At 48.7% G+C, this 25,483-nt stretch overlaps 2 protein-coding genes across 16 annotated transcripts in view; one reads left to right on the top strand and one right to left on the bottom strand.

Annotated features, from left to right (window-relative positions):
- The window catches only part of Wdr20 (WD repeat domain 20), a 66,173-nt gene extending 64,056 nt beyond the window's left edge, over positions 1 to 2,117 (top strand). For all 3 annotated transcript variants that reach the window (XM_076921136.1, XM_076921135.1, XM_076921137.1), the window contains one exon: positions 1,303 to 2,117. In XM_076921136.1, the coding sequence (XP_076777251.1) occupies positions 1,303 to 1,356 (54 nt within the window). In that variant the 3' untranslated portion in view covers positions 1,357 to 2,117. The remainder of the gene's footprint in view (positions 1 to 1,302) is intronic.
- A 3,438-nt stretch (positions 2,118 to 5,555) lies between these two features.
- The window catches only part of Mok (MOK protein kinase), a 33,291-nt gene continuing 13,363 nt past the window's right edge, over positions 5,556 to 25,483 (bottom strand). For 6 of the 13 annotated variants that reach the window (XM_076921140.1, XM_076921146.1, XM_076921138.1 and 3 more), the window contains 9 exons: positions 24,678 to 24,748; positions 12,677 to 12,755; positions 12,514 to 12,562; positions 11,309 to 11,487; positions 9,656 to 9,757; positions 8,362 to 8,535; positions 7,676 to 7,790; positions 5,969 to 6,169; positions 5,556 to 5,886 (listed from right to left, as the gene is read on the bottom strand). In XM_076921140.1, coding sequence (XP_076777255.1) covers positions 5,806 to 5,886; positions 5,969 to 6,169; positions 7,676 to 7,790; positions 8,362 to 8,535; positions 9,656 to 9,757; positions 11,309 to 11,487; positions 12,514 to 12,562; positions 12,677 to 12,755; positions 24,678 to 24,748 — 1,051 coding nt within the window. In that variant the 3' untranslated portion in view covers positions 5,556 to 5,805. The remainder of the gene's footprint in view (positions 5,887 to 5,968; positions 6,170 to 7,675; positions 7,791 to 8,361; positions 8,536 to 9,655; positions 9,758 to 11,308; positions 11,488 to 12,513; positions 12,563 to 12,676; positions 12,756 to 24,677; positions 24,749 to 25,483) is intronic. The other 7 variants (XM_076921148.1, XM_076921147.1, XM_076921141.1 and 4 more) reach the window with 4 other exon arrangements.

The raw sequence follows: 25,483 nt of genomic DNA, 5'->3' as shown, positions 1-25,483 counted from the left end.
ATTGTGCATATCTCATTTGGCTGGTACTACTCCCATTGGCTGGCCATGGCGAGAGGCAACCCCCACAGGGACAGGGCAGGCCGTCTCTGTTGGCAGTGCTGCCTAGGTACAGAAAATTGGTTACATACTCAGGTAGCTGCTGCATGTGTGCTGTCCTCACCCTGGGGCTGGGTGGGCCAGAGCTGCCATATCCTGCACTGTGAAGCAGCCCTCCCTCACTGGCTTGGTGGGTTTGCAGGGGATGTGAGAGGCGTGGCTCTTTGGTGCATTATCTGGACGGGGTCTGAGGAGAAGCGCTCCTACAGATGCAGATGCAGATGCAGAGGGTCGTTGCTGCACTCCATCTGTTCTTTCCTCAGTTTTGTCTAGACCAAGAAATAGATTCCAGCCTGAGGTAGTAAGAAGCCACAGGCCAAAGGGCTTGCAGTGGGCCAGCTTTTCCCTAGCCCCCTCCCAACACAGCTTGGGTTGAAGCTGATGACCCATTCACAGCTGTCGGCCCTCATTTCTGCACTAAACGTCTATGACAATGTAGCAGTGTTTACTTAGCGTTAAATGTTGCCTTTGTAAATACTACTCAACAAGTAAAGGGTTCTTCTGGGACAGCTAAAAGATGTTTAGTGCCATGGACCACAGTCTTTAATTCTAATGCTGCACTACTGTACCCTTCACATTCCCAAAAAAACGAGCCCCACACTCTGACGGAACTGCACACAGCCCAGAGGGAGTGAGTGCCCTTGGCTCTGAGCTTGGTTAGGCTCCTGTGGTAGCCAGTGTGGGTAGCTCCTTCTCCCTTTACCGTGGCAGCTGCAGGAATTCCCACCAGGGCCTCATCTCCCTTTCTGCACCTGCAGCGCCTATCTACTGGCCAAACTAAAGCTTGGGGTGCTGCCTCAGCACCCTCAATGAGAGCACGTGCACCCCAGGAGGAGATGCCTTTTAAAAAGTGCCACTAGACTGTCCTTGGAGGACCACCTGGCTAGGAGAGCCTGCTCTGAACCTGGCAAACTCGAGGTGGAGCTGGTGACCCTGTCCTCGGCTACACTGTCTAAGCCACACCCTCTCCTAAAGGCTCTGATGTCCTCTGTAAACCCCTCCACCTTCCTTCCAGCTGTTGCTGAGGCAGAATCTCAATCCAGGCGCAGTGCAATGCTCTGAGAGGAAGTAGGCGGAACTGGGAGTGTGTTAAAGCCTGCCTTCCAGCCCTGGGAAAGGCACGCGAGAATGCTGGCGAGGGCGAGCGCCAGGCTCGCTGCGCTGCCCTGTGTCTTGCTGGAATAATGGAAACTGCTTTGTTCACAGGGCTTGTTGTCATCCCCAAACCAGGCCAGTTCTCCAGGTGGCACTGTAGTGTAGCAGTTGGCTGCTGCTCCCAGGCTGCCCCGACACGAGTGGACTGAGGGAGTGACAGACGACAACGGAGCCAAGAGCTGCGCTGGAGCCACAGGCGGGCGGCGGGCGCAGCGGCCTGCAGGGCAGCGTGGAGCTGCTAAACCCAAAGAGTTGTTCCATTTCTAAGTCGGTCTGTTGGGGCTGCAGGAAAAACTGAGAAATGGAGGTTTCTTGCTTTTTACTCAAAACTCAATGTAACTAAATCCATATATATATAATATATATATATACATACATATATACATAGTGTAAAGTAAAATGTTTCTTGAACAGGAAACCTTAAATCAAGCTGTTCTAAATAGCACTTGGCTCTGGTATTGCACTGATGTGTTTTATACTTCAGGTGGTCACTGGACAGCCTGGGATGCACTCATGGAGACAGTTGTCACCTTCTGACTTAAGCACGTGCTGCAGACAGACAGATGCTGCAATCATAGACCTAAAAAATTGTTTGCACTTAAAATAGTTTAATGCTAATAGAAAATGACTTTGAATATGGGGGTAGTGGACTCCCAGCCTCCACAATATGGAGTGGAGACTTCCTTTTTATCTGTTAACATTTATTTTAGTACTGTTGTTTCCAATGCAATCAAGTCTGTATTATATGTGTAAATAATGTAATTCTGAAATGGGGGAAAATAGTCACTCCCACTAGTAATTTTCATCATTTAAGAATGATATTTCTAATTCACAAAACATTAATATTAAAATTATCTTGAATATACTATTTGTTTATCCTTTTTTAACTTAAACTGTTTGGTTCTTGTTTGTTTTGGCCTCATTCCTTGGCTGGCATTGAAGTACTTCATTCTTTGTGTAGCGCATTCCGTGATCCCTCCTGTCAGTCTGGGCCAAGTCCACACACCCTGGGGCTGCGCCCAGGAATGGGGACTCTGGTGTAGGCACATGGCCTTTTCCTTATGGCTGAGAGTCCACCTGCTGTCCTTGAAAGCTGAGCGAGATCACATACTGTACGTTTCCACAGCTTCAGCAGCAACACCGAGACCGAGTTATCGCAGACATCAGTCACGTGGGGCTTCCAGAGGGTTGGCATCAGCAGGTGTGCAGCTCACCTGTAGCTGCCGGATTTCCAAGCAAGAGGACCGCCTTCCTCAGCTTTAAAGAATCACGCACAGCTGGGCCCTTGAAGGCTTCATGTGGGGGAGACTAAGCCACAAGGTATCTGAAACATTTCTCCAAATGCCCTCATTAAACAGAGGCGTGTGGAAAGAGTGTGGGGCTCTTGCTAACCTGGCTGAATTTTTAGCCGCTGTGGCTGCCACAAGATGATGCTACTGTGCAGTTCACCAATGCAAAGCCCAAGTCTGGCTTCATTCACTGTAGGTTCCTGGCTCCCAGGCTGGGGAGGCCACCTATTTCTGCTGATGACCGCAAGGCCTCTAGGGTTGCCTCAGCCTTGGAAAGGTGCAACACAGGACGCTAAGACTCACACTTTCTTCATCCCTGTTTGTTCTGTTGTGTTGTTTTGACAGGCCTTGGCTAGCCTGGAACTCACAGTGTAGCTTAGATTACTTCAAAATGGACGCAGTCATTCTCCCTCAGCCTACCAAGTCTCAGTATATGGATTGCAGGCATATACCATTGTGCCTCATTGAAGACTCGGTGTATGTGTATGGAAGTTAGAAGAAAACTCAAGGGAGTCGTTTCTTTCCTTCTACCATGCGGGTTCTGGTAATCAAGTTAGGTCATGAGGTTTGGTGGCATTGGGTCCACCCATGGTGGAAGTAAAACAATTTATAAATCACATGCTCAGATCATATTAGAGGAAAGTATTGGCACATTTTGCAGTTTGGTGTTCCTGTCATCTTGAAGCATTGATCACACAGAAAAACTCAGCGCTTTGAGTCCAAACACCCAAAAGAAAGTGATTAGGAATTGCCCTCGAAAGCCAAGCCTGTTGCACGGAGCAGCAGTGACCTTCTAGGGCAGCTCTGTCCTAGATGCTCCCATCTGCAGGAAGTGACAGATGGACACCAGGGCAGCTTGTGTGAAACTTGAGCACCATTTGAAGAGATGCTCCAGTTGAACCCCACAGTTCTTGCTGACCACCACTCAGGGGCCTTGGTCCCTACCTCAGCCAGTCTGTGTCGCCCAATGTCTTCGTTTGACCTGCTGTGTCCCAGTTTACCTTAGAGGACTCTGCCTGTAACAATTTTCTGGCTCTGTTTCTATGATCAGTCCCTAGCCACATGGTCTGAGATGCCTTCCATATGGTTCTATAGCTGCCCCAACACCCGGCATGCCACAGGTCCTGGAGCCATAGGAAATGACAGCCAGCTCACTCACCTGGTATTGTAGGACTTGACAGGTGCCACTCGGAGGGTCTGAGGTAGAGGAAACACGGCATCCTAGTGTCTACAGACATGTTAGATACGAATTCAGGGAATGGTGAGACCCTTGGCCTCTCCATGCAGAATGCCGTGGTAACAATTCAGACAGGGAGAAGTTGCTGTACTGGGCAGGTATGGCAGGCCCATAGGAGGAAGAGAAAGCCGAGAGGCTTCTTCTCGGGTCCTTGATGCAACCTTTTCAAGGGCTGCTACCCTTGCTCAGCCCAGCTTGCCAGTTGCAGGTCCTCCTTTGGGCCATCCTGTCCAGCCCACTCTGCTGGCTTTCATCTCTGGGCCCTTTCTGTGCTGGCCTGGCTGCAAGCCTACTGGCCTAAGACTCCTAAACCAACAGCAAAGGCAGGCCAGGCCTCCCTGCAGACTCTCTCCACCATGCCAGGGTACACGAGACTGTCACATGAATGCAGAAGACAGCCACTAGACCCTGGCTCTGCCCCTTCTAAGCCTCTTCTCCAGTCTCTAACCTGACTGTGCTGGATACCCATACTCACAGTGACCCATGACCATACTGCCCTCTGCTGTCCCATGTCATCCTATGGCATCACTGCCCCAACCTACCCACCTGTCTAGTGGCCTGAAACTCGGGTCAGTAGAGTCCTTAAGGACGGTCAGAGATCTGACACTCAACACTTCCTTCCCTGTTAAGTTTTGCTTTTTAACTGGTGTAAATTTGAAAAGATAAAAAAAGAAGGCATACTTAATTCCTTTGTTCCCCAGAGCTGAACAGAGGCTAGGTTACTGCTAAGAGTGCTTACCCAGAGTGCATGGGGCCCCAGATCCCACTGTCAACACGGCAAACGCAAAAATAAACCCTAAGGAGCTAGGAGGATCTTGTCCTGAAGTCCAGCTACCCTGAGTCCACTCAGTGCTGTTCTTTTATAGTGTTTCCATCCCTTCCCTGTAGTGAGAGAGAGAGAACACGCACTGTGTGCTGGTGTGTGCAGAAGAGGACACGTCGTGTGCCACTTAGTGTTTTCCACACCATTGAGTCCCATGGGATAGAGTCTCTGGCTGAGCCTGGAGCTTGCTGGGTTTTGGTACACTGGGGGCCTGAAAGCCCCAGAGACCTGTCTTTTTCCCATCCTGTGCTGTTCCCTGCCCAGTGGTGGGGTTATGGGGATCTAACAGTACCCAGCTTGTACATGGACTCCGTGGGCCCTGACTCCCACCCTCTTCTATGCAGCACGCATCTTCCCCGCGCCCGAGCTCCCTGGGCCAGTCCCTCGTTCCTCGGCACAAGGTGCCCAGCTTTCCTACTTGCACCAAGCAACACTGGCAATCAGACAACTGGCTGATCTCTAAGGGAGCCTAGGCACTGGCAGCCAAGACGACGTGGCCACCACTTGAAGCTGGCACTCGGAGGTCAGCCCCCTCCCCCCATCTGCAGTTCAGGAAAGTGAACATAAAGGAGTGGCTCCAAACACATCTAAATGGAGAATGTTCTGATGAGATCCTGTGACAGTGCCTTAGTTAGTGGAATTTAGTCTCCACCAGCATTCCTATGAGGTGCCACAGCTGCAACACCTCAACACCTGCCAGTCCTGTCAGGAAAACAGTCACATGCAGCGTGCACAACCGCCTTTCAACCAAGCCTACGATACTCAGCACAGATTCTGGTCTGTCTATCTTTTATTTTTTTGAGGCAATGATACTCTGTAGCCCAGACTGGGCTCTTCCTCCTCTGCCTCTCCAGTGCTAGAATGACAGGCCTGAGCTACCACACCCCGTCTTATCTGTTCACTCATATAAAGTCACCTCAGATCCTTACATTAAGAAAATGAAAAGGCCCTTGACTGAGGTGGTTTTACAAATATATTAAACTGAAACATCCAGTACAGCTGCTTTGGAGTTGCAAACACATGAGGCTCCAGGCTGTGGACAGAGACGGGCTGCAAGGCAGCACGTCCTGAGCCATCAAGTACTGTGAGGAACACCAGCACATGGGGCCTCCTTCCGCCCATCCACTCTCAGCTGCAGAGGCCTAAGCCTGCCATGGTGCCAGGCAGCCCTTGCTCTCCAAGAGGATGACCTGGTGGCATGTTGCTCAGTATTCGCCCCCTTTCCTGTTGATTGTGGGCAGGTGATAGTGTTTCAGGTGAGGTTTGATGTCCTTCTGTGTGTCTGTCTAGTGAAGAAGAACCACAGACACTGAGTGGAGGCCAAGGCCAGGCCCGAGAGCAGCCCCAGAGAAGCTAGAGACGTACTACCTTCTTGTTCACCACAGCACACTTGAGGGGTCTCAGCACAGGGACTCTTCCATTCGCTCCTGTGCCCAACACTGACCGCAGTGCAGGGCTGGAACATGATGACAGTTTGGTCATTCCCGACAGCCTGAGTTTGGGAAGCTCCATCAAGCTGGTTGGCCCTTGTCGCCTGGCATGGCCTTCCTCTTGCTTCAGGGACTGCTTCTTGAAACAGAACACTGATCAGTTACCCTTCAGGAATTAGGTCAAGCAAAGGAAGGAAGCTTTTGCCTGATCACACTTGGGTGACACTACGGTGCACAGTCACCCAAGTGTGGTGGCAGCCTCCCCACAACTCACAAACGAAAGCAGGCCTCCCATGAAGCCTCTTGTACTGTACAGACCCTACCAAGTGCTGGCCTCGATGTGGCTTTACAGCCAAGATCCGGCCAACTCACAGTGTGGTGGTCGGTGGTCGGGAAGAGCCGGCTTTCGGCCACTACGGCTCTAACTGGGCTTCCAGCCCAGTGACCCCAGCAGGCTTTCTGTTCAGCTTCAGGGTAAAAATGTTTCTGCATTTGTTTGTGTTTGAGATAAGGTCTCACTATGTAGCTCTGGCTGGCTTGCAACTCGCCATGTAGACCCTGCCTCTGCCTCCCAAGTTCGGGGGATTAAAGGTGTGTCCCATCATGCCCAACTGCTTCTGCCACATTCCTAGCATGTGAAGAGAATGTGGAACACATAGTTCGTGTGCAACTCCATGGAACAAGGCTCTGCCACCTTAGGTGCCTTCATTAAAGGTGTGGCACATAACACAGCTAGGAGACAGGCCCACCTTGGATGTGACTGCACTTTGGGGGCAGGGCACCAGGGATGGGGACCAGCAGACAAGTTTGAGGGCACAGGGTAGTGTGGCTGAGAGGGCAGTCTGGAAGCATCTCTGGTAATGGGAGCTGAGGGAGCTCCTCCCCCTGGAGGAGAGAGGGAGCTGGCACTACACAAGTGCACCTGCTGCGGTGCGTCCGTGGGATCAGCCACTGCATCCCACTACAGAGACTGTAGTAAAGGTGCGAGAGCAACTGACTGGTAGGTAGCTAAAAAAAAAAAAAAAAAAAAAAAAACAATGTACAGGCAGAGTTTGGATGCTAGCCCAAAGCTGTACACTGGCAGAACTACACTAATGGGTACCACATGTCAGGATGCAAGAGGATAGGCGAAGAGATGGAGAAAATGCACAGTGAAGCTGTCATGTCTAACCAGGAAGCATATACAATCCTGTTAGCCATGCTGCTTGCTGTCCCTGCTTGGTTTACCATGCTCACCAACTATGGCTAGCAGCTACTGTGGCTTCTCAGTACCTCCAGAGAGGCTCATTCTCGGGATACAGGCAGCTATTACTACAAAAGGTTTTGGCCCAGAACAGGTACCTGCACAGGGTCATCAGGTCAGATATCATGAAAAGGCCCCCTCTCTGGACTCCTTACATGTAATGTCAGCCATGGGTCTATAGCTAGTAAGGCAGAAAAGGACCTGGGCAGTTAGGTCCAAGTCCACAGGGCAATCAGAACATTCCTAAGCTAAGACCATAGTAGCATGGTGGTGTTCAGGCCTCAGCTGACACGATGCCCTCTGGGACAAGTGTGACAACACTCTCCACAACCTTGTGGGTGGCCTTCTCAGACACAAGTACCTGAAGGCCTCCAATCTCCACCCAGCTCCCTCTGCTCATACCTGCTTCCTGCCCTCCTTTGAGAATGACCAGTTGTGACTGGATGACTCTGGCACCGTGGAGTACTTGGGGCAGAAAGCTCTTTTGTGCTTGGCCAGGATCTGTGTCTCAGCTGCCCTGCAGGGGAGGAAAGGAATGTGACCACCTCCACTAACGGCTCCAGGGTGTAGCTGCTCCCTTCATCTGCAGTCTGCAGTTAGGGTAGCCATTCATGCTTCTTCCCACACGAGCTAGATGCAGCCTTCTCCTCCTTCCCTTTCTGTAACCAGCCAACATTGTCTAGGCTGGGAGCAATGGGAATCTTAACATGCAGTATTTTAAGTGCCTTCTAGGACCAACAAACAGTCCAAGTCGGGAGTGTGTGCTGTTGGATGTCCTGGGCAAGCACCTCCCACGGAGCACCTCAGACACTTCTAGAGCTAGGTGATATACATGCCACTTGAACACCAGTATTCTCACACTGTCCATCCTGATTTGTGACAGGCTCTTCCAGAGAGCTTACCTACTGGAGACCCACCACTGAGCAGCATCCCTGGGCTGGGAATCGGCTAACTGCCTCATTTGGGAAGACCATTAGCGGAGGTGGCCACATCACAGAGGTCACTGTCAGGCCAGGCTGTTCCTTGTCCCATGGGTCTCATAAACCAAGACTTCCCACTCATTCTAGGCAATCTACCAGAAATCCTACCTCTGCACCTGGAAGTAGGGGTGCTGAAGGGCTTGGTGAGCCGCGATCCGCTCATCAGGGTCATAAGCCACCATTGCATGCAGCAGGGAGAGGCATTGCGGGGACAAGTTGGTTGTCAGTAGAGGAATTCCTGATCCCTTTTTAAAAGGAAAATCAAAACTCATAGCTCTCGACCTGTATTGAAAGCCCAATGACAATAAATCATCATGCCATTAAGAGTACTGGTGGTCATCCCCCTAACTCTATGGGACCCACAATGAAAGTGAGAGTTCACAGCCTGAAAAGGGAGCAAGTCAGGCTGGCTGCGGTGGTGCAAGCCTGTCATCACTTGTGACAGAGAGGTAAGAATCAGGGATGCAAGGCCAGCCTAGGCTACACAGAGTTGGAGGCAACCTAGACTTTAAAAGGGGGTTGGAGGTAAGGGATAAGAGAGTGTGCAATCCCTGAACTCTAGAGAGGACCCTACAATGCCAATGGCTCTGGGAGACCCCAGTCATCAGCACAGGTCCAAGTGCTAGCTAAAACACATGGCTGTGAGCCAGTAGGGAAGCTGAGCAAGGGGTGAATCTCTGCAGTTCCTGTTCCATTTTTCTGTAAACTAAAACTACTCAAAAAAAAAAAAAAACCAAAAAAAAAAAAAAAAACCAAAAAAAAACCCTCCAGTAAGCAGGGATGTGTATGCTACCAGTGGACATAGACTCCCTTGCCTGTGAGAGCAGAAACCTTGCCTTCCTGTGTGGCTAGAACTAAAGGTGGAGCAGAGAAAACAAGTCAGGGGCTTCTCTGCTGACCTTCCTGAGACCAGGGGCTTCTGGGAGATGTCCCCAGCATGTCCCCCACTCCCTGCAGGCCTCAGCTTCATCTATCGTCAAAACAAAACTGCAATAGGGCTACAAGGGCTGGACATCACTGTCGCCTCTGATTTCTGATTGGCAGCCCAGGAAGTCATCACGGACAGCCTTTCTGACCCTAGTCACAGTTCAGACCCAAGCAGACTGAAGTCCCATACAAATGCTCTGGGGTAAAAACCCAGCACCAGGTTTTCCAAGGACTATGAAAGCTTTTTGTGACTCAAGGATGAGGGCACCTCTCTAAGCCCTCCCCCAAAGTGATGGCTGCCTCCCCTTCACAGAGGCCCAAGTGGGTGAGCGGCCCAGAAGAATGCCATGGGGGCCATGGGGGCCACGGGGGTCATGGAAACAGTTTCTCTGACCTAGCCTATCTGCCCTGTTGTAGAAAGGCTGGGCCCAAGACCGTGAGTCTATCCCAGCCTCCCAGGACATATTACACTTACTGTTTGAACTTAGTGAGGGTCTTCTGACAAGGTGTGCCGATGACATCATGGATTTTTGAGATCTGGTCCAGTTCATTCACACCAGGAAACAGGGGCTGCAGGCTGCAAGGGCACAGGGGTGCTGTAGTGAGGCCTGGCCGGCCCCAAAGGCTCGGTCCAGAGAGATGAGCCTGAAGCCCAGCAGCCTCTGCCTGGAGACGGTGTTGCTCTTTATTTGACCTGGAGTCCCCTATGGCCCGAGTATTCCTTTTCTTTTCTCTCTCTCTTTTTTTTTTAAAGATGTGTTTAAACTTTAATGTTCTATTGCTTTTTAAATTATGTATGGGTATACTGCCTGCATGTCCACCTGTGCACCATGTGCCTTCCAGATGCTCAGGAAAGCCCTGAAGAGAACATCAAACCCCTTGGAACTAGAATTATGGATGGTTTGTGAGCCATCATGTGGGTGCTAGAAACTGAACACAGGTCCTTTGGGAGGGTAGTCAGTGTTCTTAACCTCTGAGCCATCTCCCTAGCCTCCTAAGTATTTCTTAGGAGACAGTCAACAGACTGTTCCAGAACAGTCAGAGCTACACAGAGAGACCCCCGTCATGGAGAAAAATTAGACCTATATGAATATAACCCAATCTATGTTCGGGGCCACAACAAAAACTCTACATACAACTCTGGCTGTCGGCCTGACTCCTTAGCTTCCTGACCAAAGGGGATGCTGAGGGAGAGAGCAGGAGCAGCCCTGCAGAGGAGGACAGTGTGCAGAGCCCAGCCGGTTTACCAGAGGCTGGCCTGAAGCTGGCTGGCACTGCACTCAGACATTATTGGCTGTTGTCTCTCACCTGCACGACCTTTAATATGCTTCCATACTAACTCATGAATCTCAGCATGGGACAGAACTTTCCATTGTCATGGCCTCAGTAAAGTCACCATTGGGCTTTCCAAACGACATCACTAGTACCCAAGCACTAGTGGCAAAGATGGCCTGAAGTACATGGTCACACCATGATTCTACAGTGGTCATTAGGGCAGGTGGGAATGGGTGACCCCTAGGTCCCCACCTGTGCTATTACTTCCATTGAAGATCCACTATGAGCAATGGCTGTCATCCTCTCCCCTCCCTTGGCCTGTTTAAGGGGGACAGCATTCACCTCTGAGTGCAAGAAACCCTCAGGCTGCTCTCAGCCACTGTTATTCCCAGGAATGATATCAAAAGATCAGAGGAAGAATGGGCTGGGGCTTTCGAGAAAAGTCCAATTATGCCAGAAGGTGCCTCGTGCTGGCACTGTGGCAGACCACTTGCTTTCACTTCCCCATGGTCGGATCAAAGGTGGTGGTGCCTGGCCTCTCTGATCTTGAGCTCTTGTCTGTAGTCACTGCATGATCAAGCCCCACCCCTAGCCCCACCCTGCCATGGGACCTGCTGCTGCTGCTGCCCAGCTAATGCAAGCAAGGGCAAGCACTTGGAAAGATGGGACATGAAATCCTAGTCAACTGCCTGCTGAAGGAAAGCCAGGAACCAGAAACCAAGCAGAAACCAGAATGACCGTAGCCTTCGAGCTTAAAGGAGGGAGCTGCCAAGTGCCTCACCCAGCCTCACTATGTGACCTGCCCACGTCATCCTGCGAGGTACATCAGGCTCCGGTGCTGGCCCAGCTCTACCTGGCAATCTCGTAGAACACACAGCCAGCGCTCCACAGGTCCATCTTGTATGTGTAGAACCCGTCGGTGAGGAGACACTCGGGGGCCCGGTACCACCGGGTAGAGATGTACTCTGTGTATGGCTGCTTAGAGTAGACGCTCCGGCACGACCCGAAGTCCCCTAGTTTCAGGACATCCTGCTGCAAAGGGAAGAGAGTAGGATTGGCTCTGCCTCAATCTGTAGCCACTGTCACACAGATCATTGCAAATGTACAAACGATGAGAAAATCCCAGCAGCCAAGCAACTCAAAATATACAAAGTTCAGGCTTGGTAAGCACTTCAAAGGGTCTCTAGTAGAGGAATAGAAAACACTCACAAACTTCCCTATATTCGGAAGGTGGCTCAGTGCACCAATCACAGCCAGCCTCTATGGCAGCACCCAAGGCCTTGTGGTCCAGGTGGTTCAGTTCTAGCCTCTCTGCACACAGGCTTCCTTTCCTATGGCCATGTGGCTCAAGGGGACTCTTATGATTGCAAGTCAAATAGAGAATCTGTACGTGGTACACTTTAAGCACAGGAGACTTCTGAAGAGACCACAAGTTTAAGAAATCACAAGTTTGGCCTTCCAACTCTCCTTCCCCCACACTGACAATCAGCAAGGAGAATGGCTCTTTGCAGGGAGTAGGCATCTATCTGCTGAGCACGGACTCCTTACATTGCATCCTTCAGGAGAGAAGTCAAGGGTGTTGACAGTGTTTGCTAATGCGAGCCTTCTTTTACAAATGTGGAGAACAAAGCCCTATAGCTTAGGCCAGGGCACAATGTCTGCCTGGCACAAACCAGCCCCTGGGTTCTACTCCAGTTCACAAAACTCAGACCCTCAGACCCAAAAACCATATTTTCCAGCTATTACAGAAGACGTATCCAGTGAATCAAATTTTATATTGCGAGTCTGGAGAGATGGCTCATTGTTTAAGAGAGTCCACTGATCTGGCCGAGGACTCAGGTTCAGTTCCCAGCACCCACAGCAGCTCACAACCCTTCAACTCCAGCTCCAAAACTCTCACAAGTCTACCCTCTTCTATGGCACCTACCCACACTCAGACAAACACATACATTTAATTAAAAATAAAATATAAACCTAGAAAAAATAAAACATTTAAAATTGTATAGTCTACCTTTATTTTGATATCAAAATAAAACTTTTCTATATAAAAGTTTTTACCTTTACTAGTATATTTTCTGGTTTTACATCTCTGTGAAATATCCCGTTTCTGCATGAGTATTAAAGACACAATGAAGAGAATGACTTGCATCTCCTGCTCCAAAGTCTCCGCCTAGAGCCATGTCCCTGCACGCTGGCTGGGGAGCCGCCCCCTCCCAGCTACCTGTGCATGTGGTCCAGCGATTTGCACAATTGATACATGTAATGCATGATCTTTTTCTCTGATAATGGATGTCTTCTCCCTGTGCAGTCAAGGAAATGGGCCAATATGTTTACCAATGCCACACACGTGCACCTTTATAAAGTAAGCACAAAGCCTGTAACAGTGTGTGAAAGCTGGCTTCGGGTAGCAGCACACTCCTGTAAAGCCAGCATTTAGAAGACAGAAGCCGGAGGATCAGAAGTTCAAGGTCATTCTTCATTACATGATGAATTTAATGCTAGCCTAAATTACACAAGACCTTAGCTCAAAAAGACTCTGTCCTCTCTAAAAACAAAAAGTAAGTATGTGACAACTTAGGTTCCCCAGTGAAAAATAACCTGAAGTACTTTTAGGAAATATGGTGTGAACACACCATTTAATTTTTAAACCTTTATTTAGTTAGTTAGGGGAGGGCACAGGCATGGCACAGTCCAGCTCTCTCCTTCCATCACGTGGGTCCTAGCACTTGGTTTCAGGTTGTTGGGTTTGATGGTAAGAACCTTCACCAGCCCACCATTTAAAATCTTATACACTGGCACAATTTAAGCCAATGTCACACAAAGCATTCATTTTCACTCTAGTGAGAATAGTGCCAGTCAAGGTACCATAGTCCGACTTCTCCTAAGATCTGTGTTGCTCTTGAAACTATGAGGACTCATTTGAAACCCTCCTATATTCCTAGGCTTTGTGTTTACATGGGAGTCATTATATATTTTGAAATGAAATGTCTCTATGTTGCCCAGGTTAATCTCTAGCTTCTGGACTCAAGCAATCCTCCTGCCTCAGCTGAGATGACAGGCATGCACCACAAGACACACACACACACATACATACATACATACATACATACATACATACATATATATGTGTTTGTACATATATACATACACATGTGGGTATATATGTGTGTATATGTGTGTGTGTGTGCGCACATGGCATGTGCACATGAGTGGGCACTGGATAGCCTAGAGTTGGAATTATGGGCAGCTGTGAGCTGCCCAATTTGAATACTAAGAATTGAACTCAGGTCCTCAGGAAGAACAGCACAAGCTCTCAACCTGAGAGACTCTCTCCAGTCCAAATTCGCAGTTCACAGCACTCAACTGCCAGTATTACAGTCTACTGTTTTTCAAAAGTGTCCCATTTCCCTTGATCTCTGTTTAGAAGGTCAATGTTTTACTCTAGGTTTCAACTCTAAAATGACCATGGTTCATTCTCTCTCTCCCTATTTGACACTGTTAGTTCAAAGTGTGTAAATAAATGTATTCTTTTTCTTTGAGCTACTAAACAAGGATATTTATGATATGTAAATAGAAAATAGTTAGCAGGGTGGTGGTGGCACACGCCTTTAGACTCGGTGCTTTGGAGGCAGAGGCAGGCAGGTCTCTGAGTTCAAGGCCAGCCTAGTCTACAGAGCAAGTTCCAGGACAGCCAGGGCTACACAGAGAAACCCTGTCTTGAAAAAGCAAACAACAAAAAACAAACAAACTAAAAGAAAAAGGAAAGAAAGAAAGCAGTTACAGTCAATCACAGGACTGTGTAACCCAGTACTCACGAGATAGAGGCATAAAACCAGATTCCAGGCCCAGCCTGGGCTATACAATGAATTGAGGCAAGCCTAAGCTAAATAAAACCCTGTCTCAAAAACAATGCCAAACAAACAAATCAGAAAATGATTTAAGTCAGCTGAAGATGGAAGCCTGTGATTGCAGAGCTCAGGAGGTAGAGACAAGATTGCCACAAGTTCCAGGACAGCCTCCACTATCCAATTAGCTCCAAGCCAGCCTAAACGATATAGCAGCACTGTCTCAGAAAAAGAGCAGAAAATAATTGAGTTTTAAGATCTCTAAGTGCAATTAACTTTTCATTCAATACCACAATCCTTTATTATATTGTTTCACATGACATCCTCATTTCCTAGAATAACAAAGCAACCAGGGGCCAGAGAGATGGCTCAGCAGCTGAGAGGGCTTCCTGCTCTTGCACTGAACTGGGCACCTGTTCTGGGGAATCAACACCCTCTTCTGGGCTCTGCAGGCCAAATACATTCATTCAGGCACACACACACAAATAAAAGACATTTAAAACTATCAGGGGGTGACAGCTATCTTAGTGGCTGAAGGCTCTGCTGGTCTTGCAGAGTACCAGGACTCGGTCTGCACCCACACGGCTATTCACAACCATCCCTAATGCCTGCTCCAAGTACCCCGCCCCCTCTTCTGCCTTCCATTTGCATCTAGCTCACACATGGTACACAGATATACAAGCAGGCAAAACACTTACATTTTTTTTTCGAGACAGGGTTTTTCTCTGTAGACCAGGCTGGCCTCGAACTCAGAAATCCGCCTGCCTCTGCCTCCCAAGTGCTGGGATTAAAGGCATGTGCCACAACTGCCCAGCTAACAAATTTTAAAAGTTAATTAAAACTAAGATTCTGTTAACTTTCCCAGGCCTGAAGGATTTGATAGCCTACTATATGTGGAGCCAGAGATGTAGCTGCTCAGTTGGGCGTCACTTGCCCGGGGTGCTTGAACCCAAGGGCCTAGGTTCATTAAAAAAGGCACAGTCCTTAAACACACACACACACACACACACACACACACACACACGGGGGGGGGGGGGGGGAGAGGTGCGCCAGGCATAACAGTGTCTTACGTCTTTAACTGCAGTACTTGGGGGGCTAAGGCAAGAGGATCCCCATTAGTCTGCCACCAGCTCAGACTACAAAATCAGACCCTGTGTCAAAAACTTTTTCTTCCTTTTTTTTTTTTTTTTAAGATTTTTAAAATTTTTCTTTTAATAAAAAAGCTTTACACAAACAAGCCATTAGCTTATTTCAAGAAAGGGAACCGAAAATTAGCCTAAGGCCTTTGTTTTAAAACAGTTTAAGCTACGATATATACATTCAAAATCAAAAAACAAAAGAAACAAAAGCGTGCTAGATCTTGCTCTTTCTCTCTCTGTGAAGCTTCTGGATCCACGCAGCTCACATTCTAGAATACCTGTATTAGCAGAGTCTTCACACAGCACCACTTAAGTGAGCACTGCGGAAGCACGGTGCTAACTGCTGGTGTGCATATAAGATGCATCAGAAAATGCCATTTGTAACAATGACATCACCTATCCCAACCCCGCCCCACTGAGAACCATGTAACCTCTTACAGATGTTAGTGTTCCAACTGTTAGTGTAACGTGATATTGTAGTGAGCTGCTTGGTCCCTTTCAGTCTTTTTTCTTATTGAGGGTTCAGTTGTTCTTACTCTAAAAGGCAGTTTTCTGTCAGCATCTCAATGTGTAGTTCACTTCCCACTGAAACGTGGATAGGTAATTTATTTCCAGTATATCTGACGGCTTTCGTATATGCTTTTCTTATATAAAAGTCCTCCTCTGACTTCTCTTGATGACTTCCTTGTAAATGTCTGTCAGTACAACACTAACAGTCTGCAGTCCCCGGAGCTTGCTTATCTCTCGTCACTAGCGCTTCTGTTTTCATAGTCACAGGAAGGGCAATAGCAGAGGGCACACTGACAACCACTACATGGACGACTGTCTTGTTCCTGTCTGCCCCCTCTTAAATGGAGAGCCAAGTATGACACAAATGTACAGTCCCAGCACTGAGGTCTGAGGCAGACAACTCCATGTTTCAGGATGGCCTGGGCAAGTAACTTCCATCTCCCTCACAGCCCCTGGCATTGGACTCTCCTCAGGCTTGCCAGGGATCGAGCATTGGTCCTCACCCCTCCTCACAATCCCCTCCATCCTGTGCATCTCTGGAGTCCCTGGTTCACACCTGTGTTCACACTGTTCATTTACAGAAGTGCACTCTGCCATCGTGTCCATATTGCCAGATCTTTTATGTGTGTGTGTTTGTTTGGGGTATTTTTTGAGATAGGATCCTTCTATGTACTACCCCTGGCTGGCCTAGAACTCAACACGTAGGCCAGGTCTCTACCTCCCGTGTGCTTGGAATAAAGGCTTGGGCCACCACATCTGCCAATTCTTTTTTTTAATTCACATTTATTTACTAGTGTGTGTGTGTATGTGTGTGTGTGTGTGTGTATACACATATGCCACAAGTGCCTGTGGAGGTCAGAGGACAACTTGAAAAACTCCCACCAGGTAGGTTCACAGGTTTGACAGCAAGCATCTTTACGTGTTTAGCCATCTCGCCGTGCAGTGGTGGCGCACGCCTTTAATCCCAGCACTTGGGAGGCAGAGACAGGCGGATTTCTGAGTTCGAGGCCAGCCTGGTCTACAGAGTGAGTTCCAGGACAGCCAGGACACAGAGAAACCCTGTCTTGAAAACAAACAAACAAAACCAAACAAACGTGTTTAGCCATCTCACCAGCCTCACCTCCAGATCTCGGCATTATCACCTCAACTTGCCCTCAGGAGTAATCTGTTAGGAAGGTCTCTGCTCTGCACCATAACATCTGGTGATCTGTTAGGAAGTCCCACACTCAGGTCTAGTAAGTCCCAAGCATGGACACAGGGTCTAGGAATCTGATTTCTTAGCTGTCCTGGGCCCCAGCATGAGTTCTGATCAGCTACCCACCCCTCTTCTCCTCCTTGGTCTCCTTCACCCAAGCCCAGGTGACTGTGGTCAGCTCTCTTCTCTGTCTATCCCTAAGAGGGTGTCCTCATGAGCGTCAGGCACCAGAAGAACAGTACAAAACTAGTGATCTAGACAGTGAGAATCAACACCCTGGAAAAGGAATGGGCTTACTAGCCAAGTCATCCCCAACAGATCCCAGTCCTCCAGGCCCTGTGTATGTCTGGTTCCTACCAGTTTCTTCTTTTCAAACAGTCTAGAACAAACAAAAAGAAAAGAAGGGCGACTAGTAACCACTGAAGAGCCTCCTGTCTGCTGGGTGAGCGACAAAGCCAAAGCTACTTCCCTCATTGTATGTATAACTGGAGTCTTCTGCAAGTAAGTTTTCATGAGCACAGTCACTTGGAAAGCTCAATAGAATGTCACATACAACCTCACTAATGTAAAACATCATAAGCAAGCAGTGATAGACTTACACTGTGAGTCAGGGACCTGCATTATGACAGGACATCCAGCACACACTCCCATCAAGGCCCTGTCTTCCAGCAAAATTGGTTTTCTGGTCAGGCTTGGAAGTCGCATGCTGGTCTTAGCATAGCACGGCCAAATGGTCCTCCACATTGGAGGACCTCCGCAAAGGTCATGCCCACTGCATGTGTGTATGCAAGCATGCCCCTGTGTGACCCAAAGAACACACTGTATCTCACAGAAGGCTCTGAAAGAAAAGCCGGAGAGCCTTGAGACCAGAGCCAGTGACCAGCGGGGAGGAGAACCTGAACCCCAACATGCTATAACAGGGAAATGACCACACGGGGCCCCACCCCTCCCTCAGCAGCTACTGGAGACATTTTCCTCAGTGGCGGATCTTCTGGTAAGGGCCCAGGCTCTTGTAGATAACCCTCACTCGTGCTCCTGTAAGCAACCCTAAGCTCACAGAGTCTCCCACACGGAAAAGAGTAAGCATGATATACATACTTGCGTGCAAGCAAACACACATATACATGGGGCAAAACCAAATCTTTTCTTAAAAGATGTGAAAGAGAAAGAGGGCCAGTTGGGAACAGGAATGGGCTCAGCAGGACTGGGAGAGGAACAAAGATGGCAGAGAGGGCAAATATGATCAAAACACATTATAAACATGGATGAAAATGTCAGATGAAACCCATCGTTCTGTGTAATTAACACAGGTCCATAAAAAACAACTGCAACACCCCTAGTAAGACGGTGTCATCATTTCAGAAAGAAATATTCCAGTGACAAGTGTCACCTCATACACATTCTGAATGGCAGACCCCGATAGTCAGGGAAACAAAGATGTCAGTCATTCTGAGTCAGACATTCAAAACATACTAGGAATGCTGTGACAAGGACAGCCAGCGGGGCTGGGGAAATGGGGCAGTGGTTAAGCTAGATACCACTCTAGCAAACACCAGAGTTCAGTTCCCAGCACCCAGGTCACGTGCTCACAACAGTCTGAAACTTCAGCTCCACTCCAGGGGATCAGATGCCCTCTTCTAACCAACCTGCATACACATGGCTCATGTGTATACACGCACGCACGCACGCACACACACACAGAGAGAGAGAGACAGAGAGAGAGAGAGAGAGAGAGAATTTAAAATGTAAAATGGTTGTGTGTGTGGGTGGTGGTTGATACAAGGTTTCTCTGTGTAGCCTTGGCTGTCCTAGAACTAGCTCTGTAGAACAGGCTGGCCTCAAACTCAGAGTTCTGCCTGCCTCTGCCTCCCCAGTGCTGGGACCAAAGGCGTGCGCCACCACTACCTAGCACATAAAAAGTGATAAATAAAAAACACAGCTAACATGTTTTCCTTCTTACATACGTACAGATGTAATACAGGAAAACTGAAAGATCCTCTAAATAAAGGTAGAATTAAACGTGCTAAATGCTGGATCTGAACTGGTGTGTGTGCACTACAGCTCTGCTCCACGCTGGTGTGTGTGTGTGCACTACAGCTCTGCTCCATGCTGGTGTGTATGTGTGCACTACAGCTCTGTTCCATGCTGGTGTGTGTGCACTACAGCTCTGCTCCATGCTGGTGTGTGTGTGTGCACTACAGCTCTGCTCCACGCTGGTGTGTGTGTGTGCACTACAGCTCTGCTCCACGCTGGTGTGTGTGTGTGCACTACAGCTCTGCTCCACGCTGGTGTGTGTGTGTGCACTACAGCTCTGCTCCACGCTGGTGTGTGTGTGTGCACTACAGCTCTGCTCCACGCTGGTGTGTGTGTGTGCACTACAGCTCTGCTCCACGCTGGTGTGTGTGTGTGTGCACTACAGCTCTGCTCCATGCTGGTGTGTATGTGTGCACTACAGCTCTGTTCCATGCTGGTGTGTGTGCACTACAGCTCTGCTCCATGCTGGTGTGTGTGCACTACAGCTCTGCTCCATGCTGGTGTGTGTGTGTGCACTACAGCTCTGCTCCATGCTGGTGTGTATGTGTGCACTACAGCTTTGCTCCACGCTGGTGTGTATGTGTGCACTACAGCTCTGCTCCACACTGGTGTGTGTGTGTGCACTACAGCTCTGCTCCATGCTGGTGTGTGTGCACTACAGCTCTGCTCCACGCTGGTGTGTGTGTGTGCACTACAGCTCTGCTCCACGCTGGTGTGTGTGTGTGTGCACTACAGCTCTGCTCCATGCTGGTGTGTATGTGTGCACTACAGCTCTGTTCCATGCTGGTGTGTGTGCACTACAGCTCTGCTCCATGCTGGTGTGTGTGCACTACAGCTCTGCTCCATGCTGGTGTGTGTGTGTGCACTACAGCTCTGCTCCATGCTGGTGTGTATGTGTGCACTACAGCTCTGCTCCACGCTGGTGTGTGTGTGTGCACTACAGCTCTGCTCCACACTGGTGTGTGTGTGCACTACAGCTCTGCTCCACACTGGTGTGTGTGCACTACAGCTCTGCTCCATGCTGGTGTGTGTGTGTGTGTGCACTACAGCTCTGCTCCACGCTGGTGTGTGTGTGTGCACTACAGCTCTGCTCCACGCTGGTGTGTGTGTGTGTGCACTACAGCTCTGCTCCATGCTGGTGTGTGTGTGTGCACTACAGCTCTGCTCCATGCTGGTGTGTGTGCACTACAGCTCTGCTCCATGCTGGTGTGTGTGTGTGTGCACTACAGCTCTGCTCCACGCTGGTGTGTGTGTGTGCACTACAGCTCTGCTCCACGCTGGTGTGTGTGTGTGCACTACAGCTCTGCTCCACGCTGGTGTGTGTGTGTGCACTACAGCTCTGCTCCATGCTGGTGAACCACGACTGACCAGCTATTCATGAGAACGGTGCAGTATGACCTCTGTTAGGCCAACTCTGTTTGGTTTCTCTTACCTTGTTTCATTCTCCCAGTATCATGGACTCCTTCCTTTTAGGATGCCTGATCCTGAAAGCTACAACCCTCAAATGACACAGCTCTGCCACTAACCAAGGGCAGCTGGTCTTCTAAATGGTGTTCTGAGCCAGCCTCTTCTTCTTAAGTAAGGTAGACACAGGCTGTTGCCACTGGAAGGTCTCATGGTTTAGGAGACCAAGCATTCATAAGGAGGGAGGGGACAGGCTAGGAGCAAAGACTGTGTGCAGCCAGGGGTGCAGCCCCAGCAACCAGCGCCCTTGGTTCTGCTTCCCAGAGACCTGACTGGACTTCCTCCTAGAGGCTGCCAATCATCATCAGGATGCAATCTCCACTCAGAGCAATCCTGTGTTCTCTGTATTAGCACCTCTACAACAGCCATGGTAGGACTTAGGATGCCTTTATCTGACTCTGCCACAGGTCCAGGGAAGCCTGGAGTCTTCAGTTCTCACCAGCCCTGCCACCCCTGACACCTGCTGGACAAAGGAAAAACAGCCACAGGATACTTCTAGCTATTTCTGTAAGAGACTACATGCATCTTGAATGTCAAAAACCATACCTACGATGCTGAGTCTCCACCTTCTCAAATTCTTGCCCATCCCAGACAAGGTACATGTAAGTGACAACTAAAGCCCTTAACTCCGTGTTTGTTCTTTAGTGTGTGACAGGGCTACCGCATGCTCTAATGGCCAGGGAAGCAGTTATTGAAGTCATGTGACCTGCTATTCGAAGCAAAAGCTTTACTTACTGAGAACTCTTAGTAAGTCTGCAGCACCATCCAAGAACAAACAGTCTGGAGAGAGGTACTTACTGAGCGCCCCAGCCATGCCAGGGTGTACAGGATTTACAGACTTGAGGTCAGTGCAGCTCTGTCTTACCTGAAGAACTTTGCCCTGGATTACCACCTATCCTTCAGTCCTTGGCTAGCTCATCTGTGAAGAGGACAGGGCCAGTGGCAGTTTGTTCCTCAGCAGCGTGACACGTGCCTGAGAACTCTCTGGACCGGGTCTAGTTCCAGTGAGTTCTACCACTTCAGGTGGATAGCCCTGGGCAAGTTGCTTCTTTCTTTGGTTTTTGAGTTCCCCCTGGGTGTGGGGTACATTGCGTAGATTAATGCATTTCTATAAATATTAAAAACAGCACCTGAGGGCTGAAGAGATGGCACAGAAGTTGGGATCACTGGCTGCTATTCCAGAGGTCCTGAGTTCAATTCTAGCACCCACATGGTGGCTCACAGCCATCTGTAATGGGGACTGATGCCCTCTTCTAGCACACAAGTATAAATGTAGCTATGGCAGTCATATACATAAAATAAATAAATCTTAAAAAAAAAAAAAAAAGACCAGCACCTGAGCAGTGTGAACAGCCGTGGGTGACTGACTGGTCAGCTGCAGTAGCGGCCTGCAGTTCATCAATCCTAAGACATCTGTCTACAAGTGTTACTAACTCTGGGATCATGGGATGTACTTCAATAATAAATGCCTTGTATATGCTGGCAGATGTTTTGTCCTGGATTTAACATCTGGAGTGCCTGCTGTGGCTGGCAACACTTGGATTCAGTGCATACAAAAGAGCCCTAGCCTGTGAGAAATCCTCAGCACTCAGGTTAAAGCCACACAGTCTTCTATTGGGCATCTACAGACAAGGGCTCCTCATTGCAAATCTGTATCCCCCAACATTCAGAAGCAACCAGCAAGGACACAGTGTGCTGCCACAGGCCTTTAATCCCAGCAATCAGCATTTGGGAGGCAGAGGCAGTTAAATCTCTGTGAGTTCAAGACAAGTCTAGTCTACAGAGTGAGTTCTAGGACAGCCAGGGCTATACAGAGAAACCCTGTCTTAAAAAAATGTGAGAGAGGGGGAGAGGGAGAGAGGGGGGAGGGAGAGGGACAGGGAGAGAGGAGGGGGAGAGAGAGGGAGACTAGAACTACCAGCAGCATCCAAAACCCCAACTCTAGGCACGACCAGCCTGTGAACACCACTGGGCTCTTTCACGCACACTTAGTAACACCCTTGCCTGCCCTCCCTCCCTTCTGAACCTCAGCTACCTCTTGATTACCTGCTTTTGGTTGGCTTCAAAAATTACCCACTTTGGAGGTCCTGCAGACAAATGAAATAGTATTTTCCCTTACGATTTTGCTGTACATAACTCCTTTGACAAGTGGATCATGATAATAACAGTTGCCTACTTTACTTTTTTGGAGACCGGAAGGCCACTTTGTTAAAATCCCTGCCTCTTCACTTGGGCTTGACACAGTGTCTGGGGGTGAAAACGTCACCTTCAAGTCATATGTTGACCTCATTTCTGAACCTGGGTCCCAGAAAAAGCCATGATGTCTAATTACCTGTGCACAGACCTCTGACTGCTCTACCCCAACACTTCATTCCACCCACCTCTGTCCCCAAAACAGCCCTATCGGCAGGTCTGAGGACTTAGGTGTCCGTCATCCTTGGCAACCTTGAGAGTTAACTGCCTTCTACACCGTGCAGAACAGGCAGATAAGATGTGCCTGGGGAGCTGTCAACAATGACTGCTGAGCTAACAGTGTCTTTTACAGTCTCTGTATGGAGATACAGAAAGAAACGCTTCAGTTCCTTCAATTATACACTCCTTAGCTATTGGAAATTAAAGATACTATTTTCTAAACCAAGCTTTCTCAAATGTCTAAATACATAGCAACACAGACATTTCTCCTTCTCTCGAGTATAAAAGTATAAATATTTATCACACCCTGGGAAACAAAATAAGATTTCTAACATTAAGTGTGTACCCTTCAGATACAGAGAGAATTCCTGCTAAACAACCAAAGGAAGTGACTGTGTAGGCTCCTTTTGGTTGTGTTTGGTTTTGAGAGAGTCTCATTACGTAACTAAGGACTTGCTCTGTGGTCTATGCCGACCTCTAGATTCCAGCCCTGCCTCAGCCCCCTGTATTCTGGGACTGCAGATGTGAGCTGCCACATCTGGCCTAAAAATTCATTGAAATGAAAACTGCTGAGGGTGGGTGTTGCAAGGCGTCAAAGCACTGGCCAGAATCTTTAGTCTGGACTCAGTTGTGTGAGGTGATGATTTACATACCTCAGATGGTTTCACCAGTGCCACCACAAGTAAGATGGTGTCCACATGACTACAGCAATTGTTTCTTTCTTTTCTACTTCTCTCTAATTTAAATTTTTCAGTACTGGGGATTGTTCACAGGCTTTTCACATGCCAGGCCAGCATTCTACCACTGAGCTAACATCTTCAGGCCTTTTGTCTTTAGCACTTTGAGACAGAGTCTTGCAACTTAGCCCTGGTCTTAGGTCTTGGCAATCTTCATCAGTCTCTCAAGAAGCCGGGATTACAGGTGTTTCACCAAGCTGTTCTGCTTGGTTCTGTTTTTCATGTGTCTTCTGGTATCATGTGATCGGAGATAGACTATCCCCTCTATTGCTTTCTTAGCTGCAGTCCATCAATTACATCTAACAGAACCTTGAAGTCAGACTCTCGGGGACATCTGCTCAATAAAGACCCAAAGCTCTGCCTCCTGACATCCTCGGGCCCCTCTACAAGCATCTAAGGCCATGACAGGTCACCTCAGGCAAGCGAGCTTTCCTAAGCAGTGCTTCACGTTCAGAGGAAAGGAATAGAAGAACATCCTGAAATATGAGATAGTTCAGGCTCCAAATGGGAAGAGGGAGGATCCTCCCCATGAGAGCGAGTCCAGGGGAGAGCTTAGGCTTCTTGGATGCACAGAGGAAGATGCTGAGGAAGGCGGGGAGCTGTGGAATGAAGCACTCTGAGTGCAGCAGCCTTGTGAGGAGGGCTTGCCTTTAGCACTAGCCTCATCTAAACCACGGGACCTCCTAAAAGGCTTGTGGTTCCATCATCCCTAAGATATTGTGAGGTAATGCCTGCCTTCTGGGCCCAAGTGGAGCAGCTTGTACTGCACACTTCCCTGTCCCTAGAGGTCTGGAGTCACTCCGCACTGCAGTGACTACAAGACACATGCAACCACAAACATTTGTTACAAGATCATCTCAGGTTACCTTTCAAACCACTCACCTACCTCGTATTAGCTCATAAATATTCATGTCCATAAGTTCACATATTAGTGCAAGAGAACCAGATTTTCTGTCACTGCAGAAGAAAGCAGGTTTTAAATACTTTTTCTTGTCTTAATCAGAAAACATAATCAAAGCTCTTAATATGCATTTGTACACATTTCTGGTAAATAAGGCATTCCTACGAGAGACCATTTTGGCCATGAAATTATTAAAACAGCATATAGGTTTTAACTTTAATATTTAGGTTAAAATTAATCCAAAATACTATTAAAATTCTAAAGAAGAGCTCTAAAAACGCCTTGAAAAGGGTATCTCATGAAAACAGAACATTAATTCCCAGCAGAAACAAGAAGAGAGCTTGGGAGCTGGCTAAGCAAGACGACAGGGAAACAAGTTGAGGTCATGCGTTGTGGCTGCACACTCACTTCCTCTGTCAGTTTTGCTTTTTGGGACAGGGTCTCTCCACTATGTAGCTCTGGCTAGCCTGGAACTCACAGAGCCTTGAACTCATGGAGAGCTACCTGCCTCTGCCTCCCAAGTGCTGGGATCAAGGGCATGCGCTGTCACACCCAGCTCCATGTTTAGTTTTGAATGACTTATGCTACTTCAGTGTCATTGCGATAACTTACAATAGGGGGGACAAGTCCCTCCCCCCCCCAAAAAAAAAAAACAGAGGAGAAAAGAGAGACAAGTGTCTTCATTCACATGATGTCCAGGTCTGACACTGAGTGGGTCAGAGGCCCTGGACCACAAGCTTCTCCTGATCTTACTTGGACCCTAGGCACAGGAACTACATTGCTCTGTGCTG

The sequence above is a fragment of the Arvicanthis niloticus genome, chromosome 23 (genome assembly GCF_011762505.2).
Source record: "Arvicanthis niloticus isolate mArvNil1 chromosome 23, mArvNil1.pat.X, whole genome shotgun sequence".
NCBI classification, from domain to species: domain Eukaryota; kingdom Metazoa; phylum Chordata; class Mammalia; order Rodentia; family Muridae; genus Arvicanthis; species Arvicanthis niloticus.
This window is presented reverse-complemented; position numbering and strand designations above follow the sequence as displayed.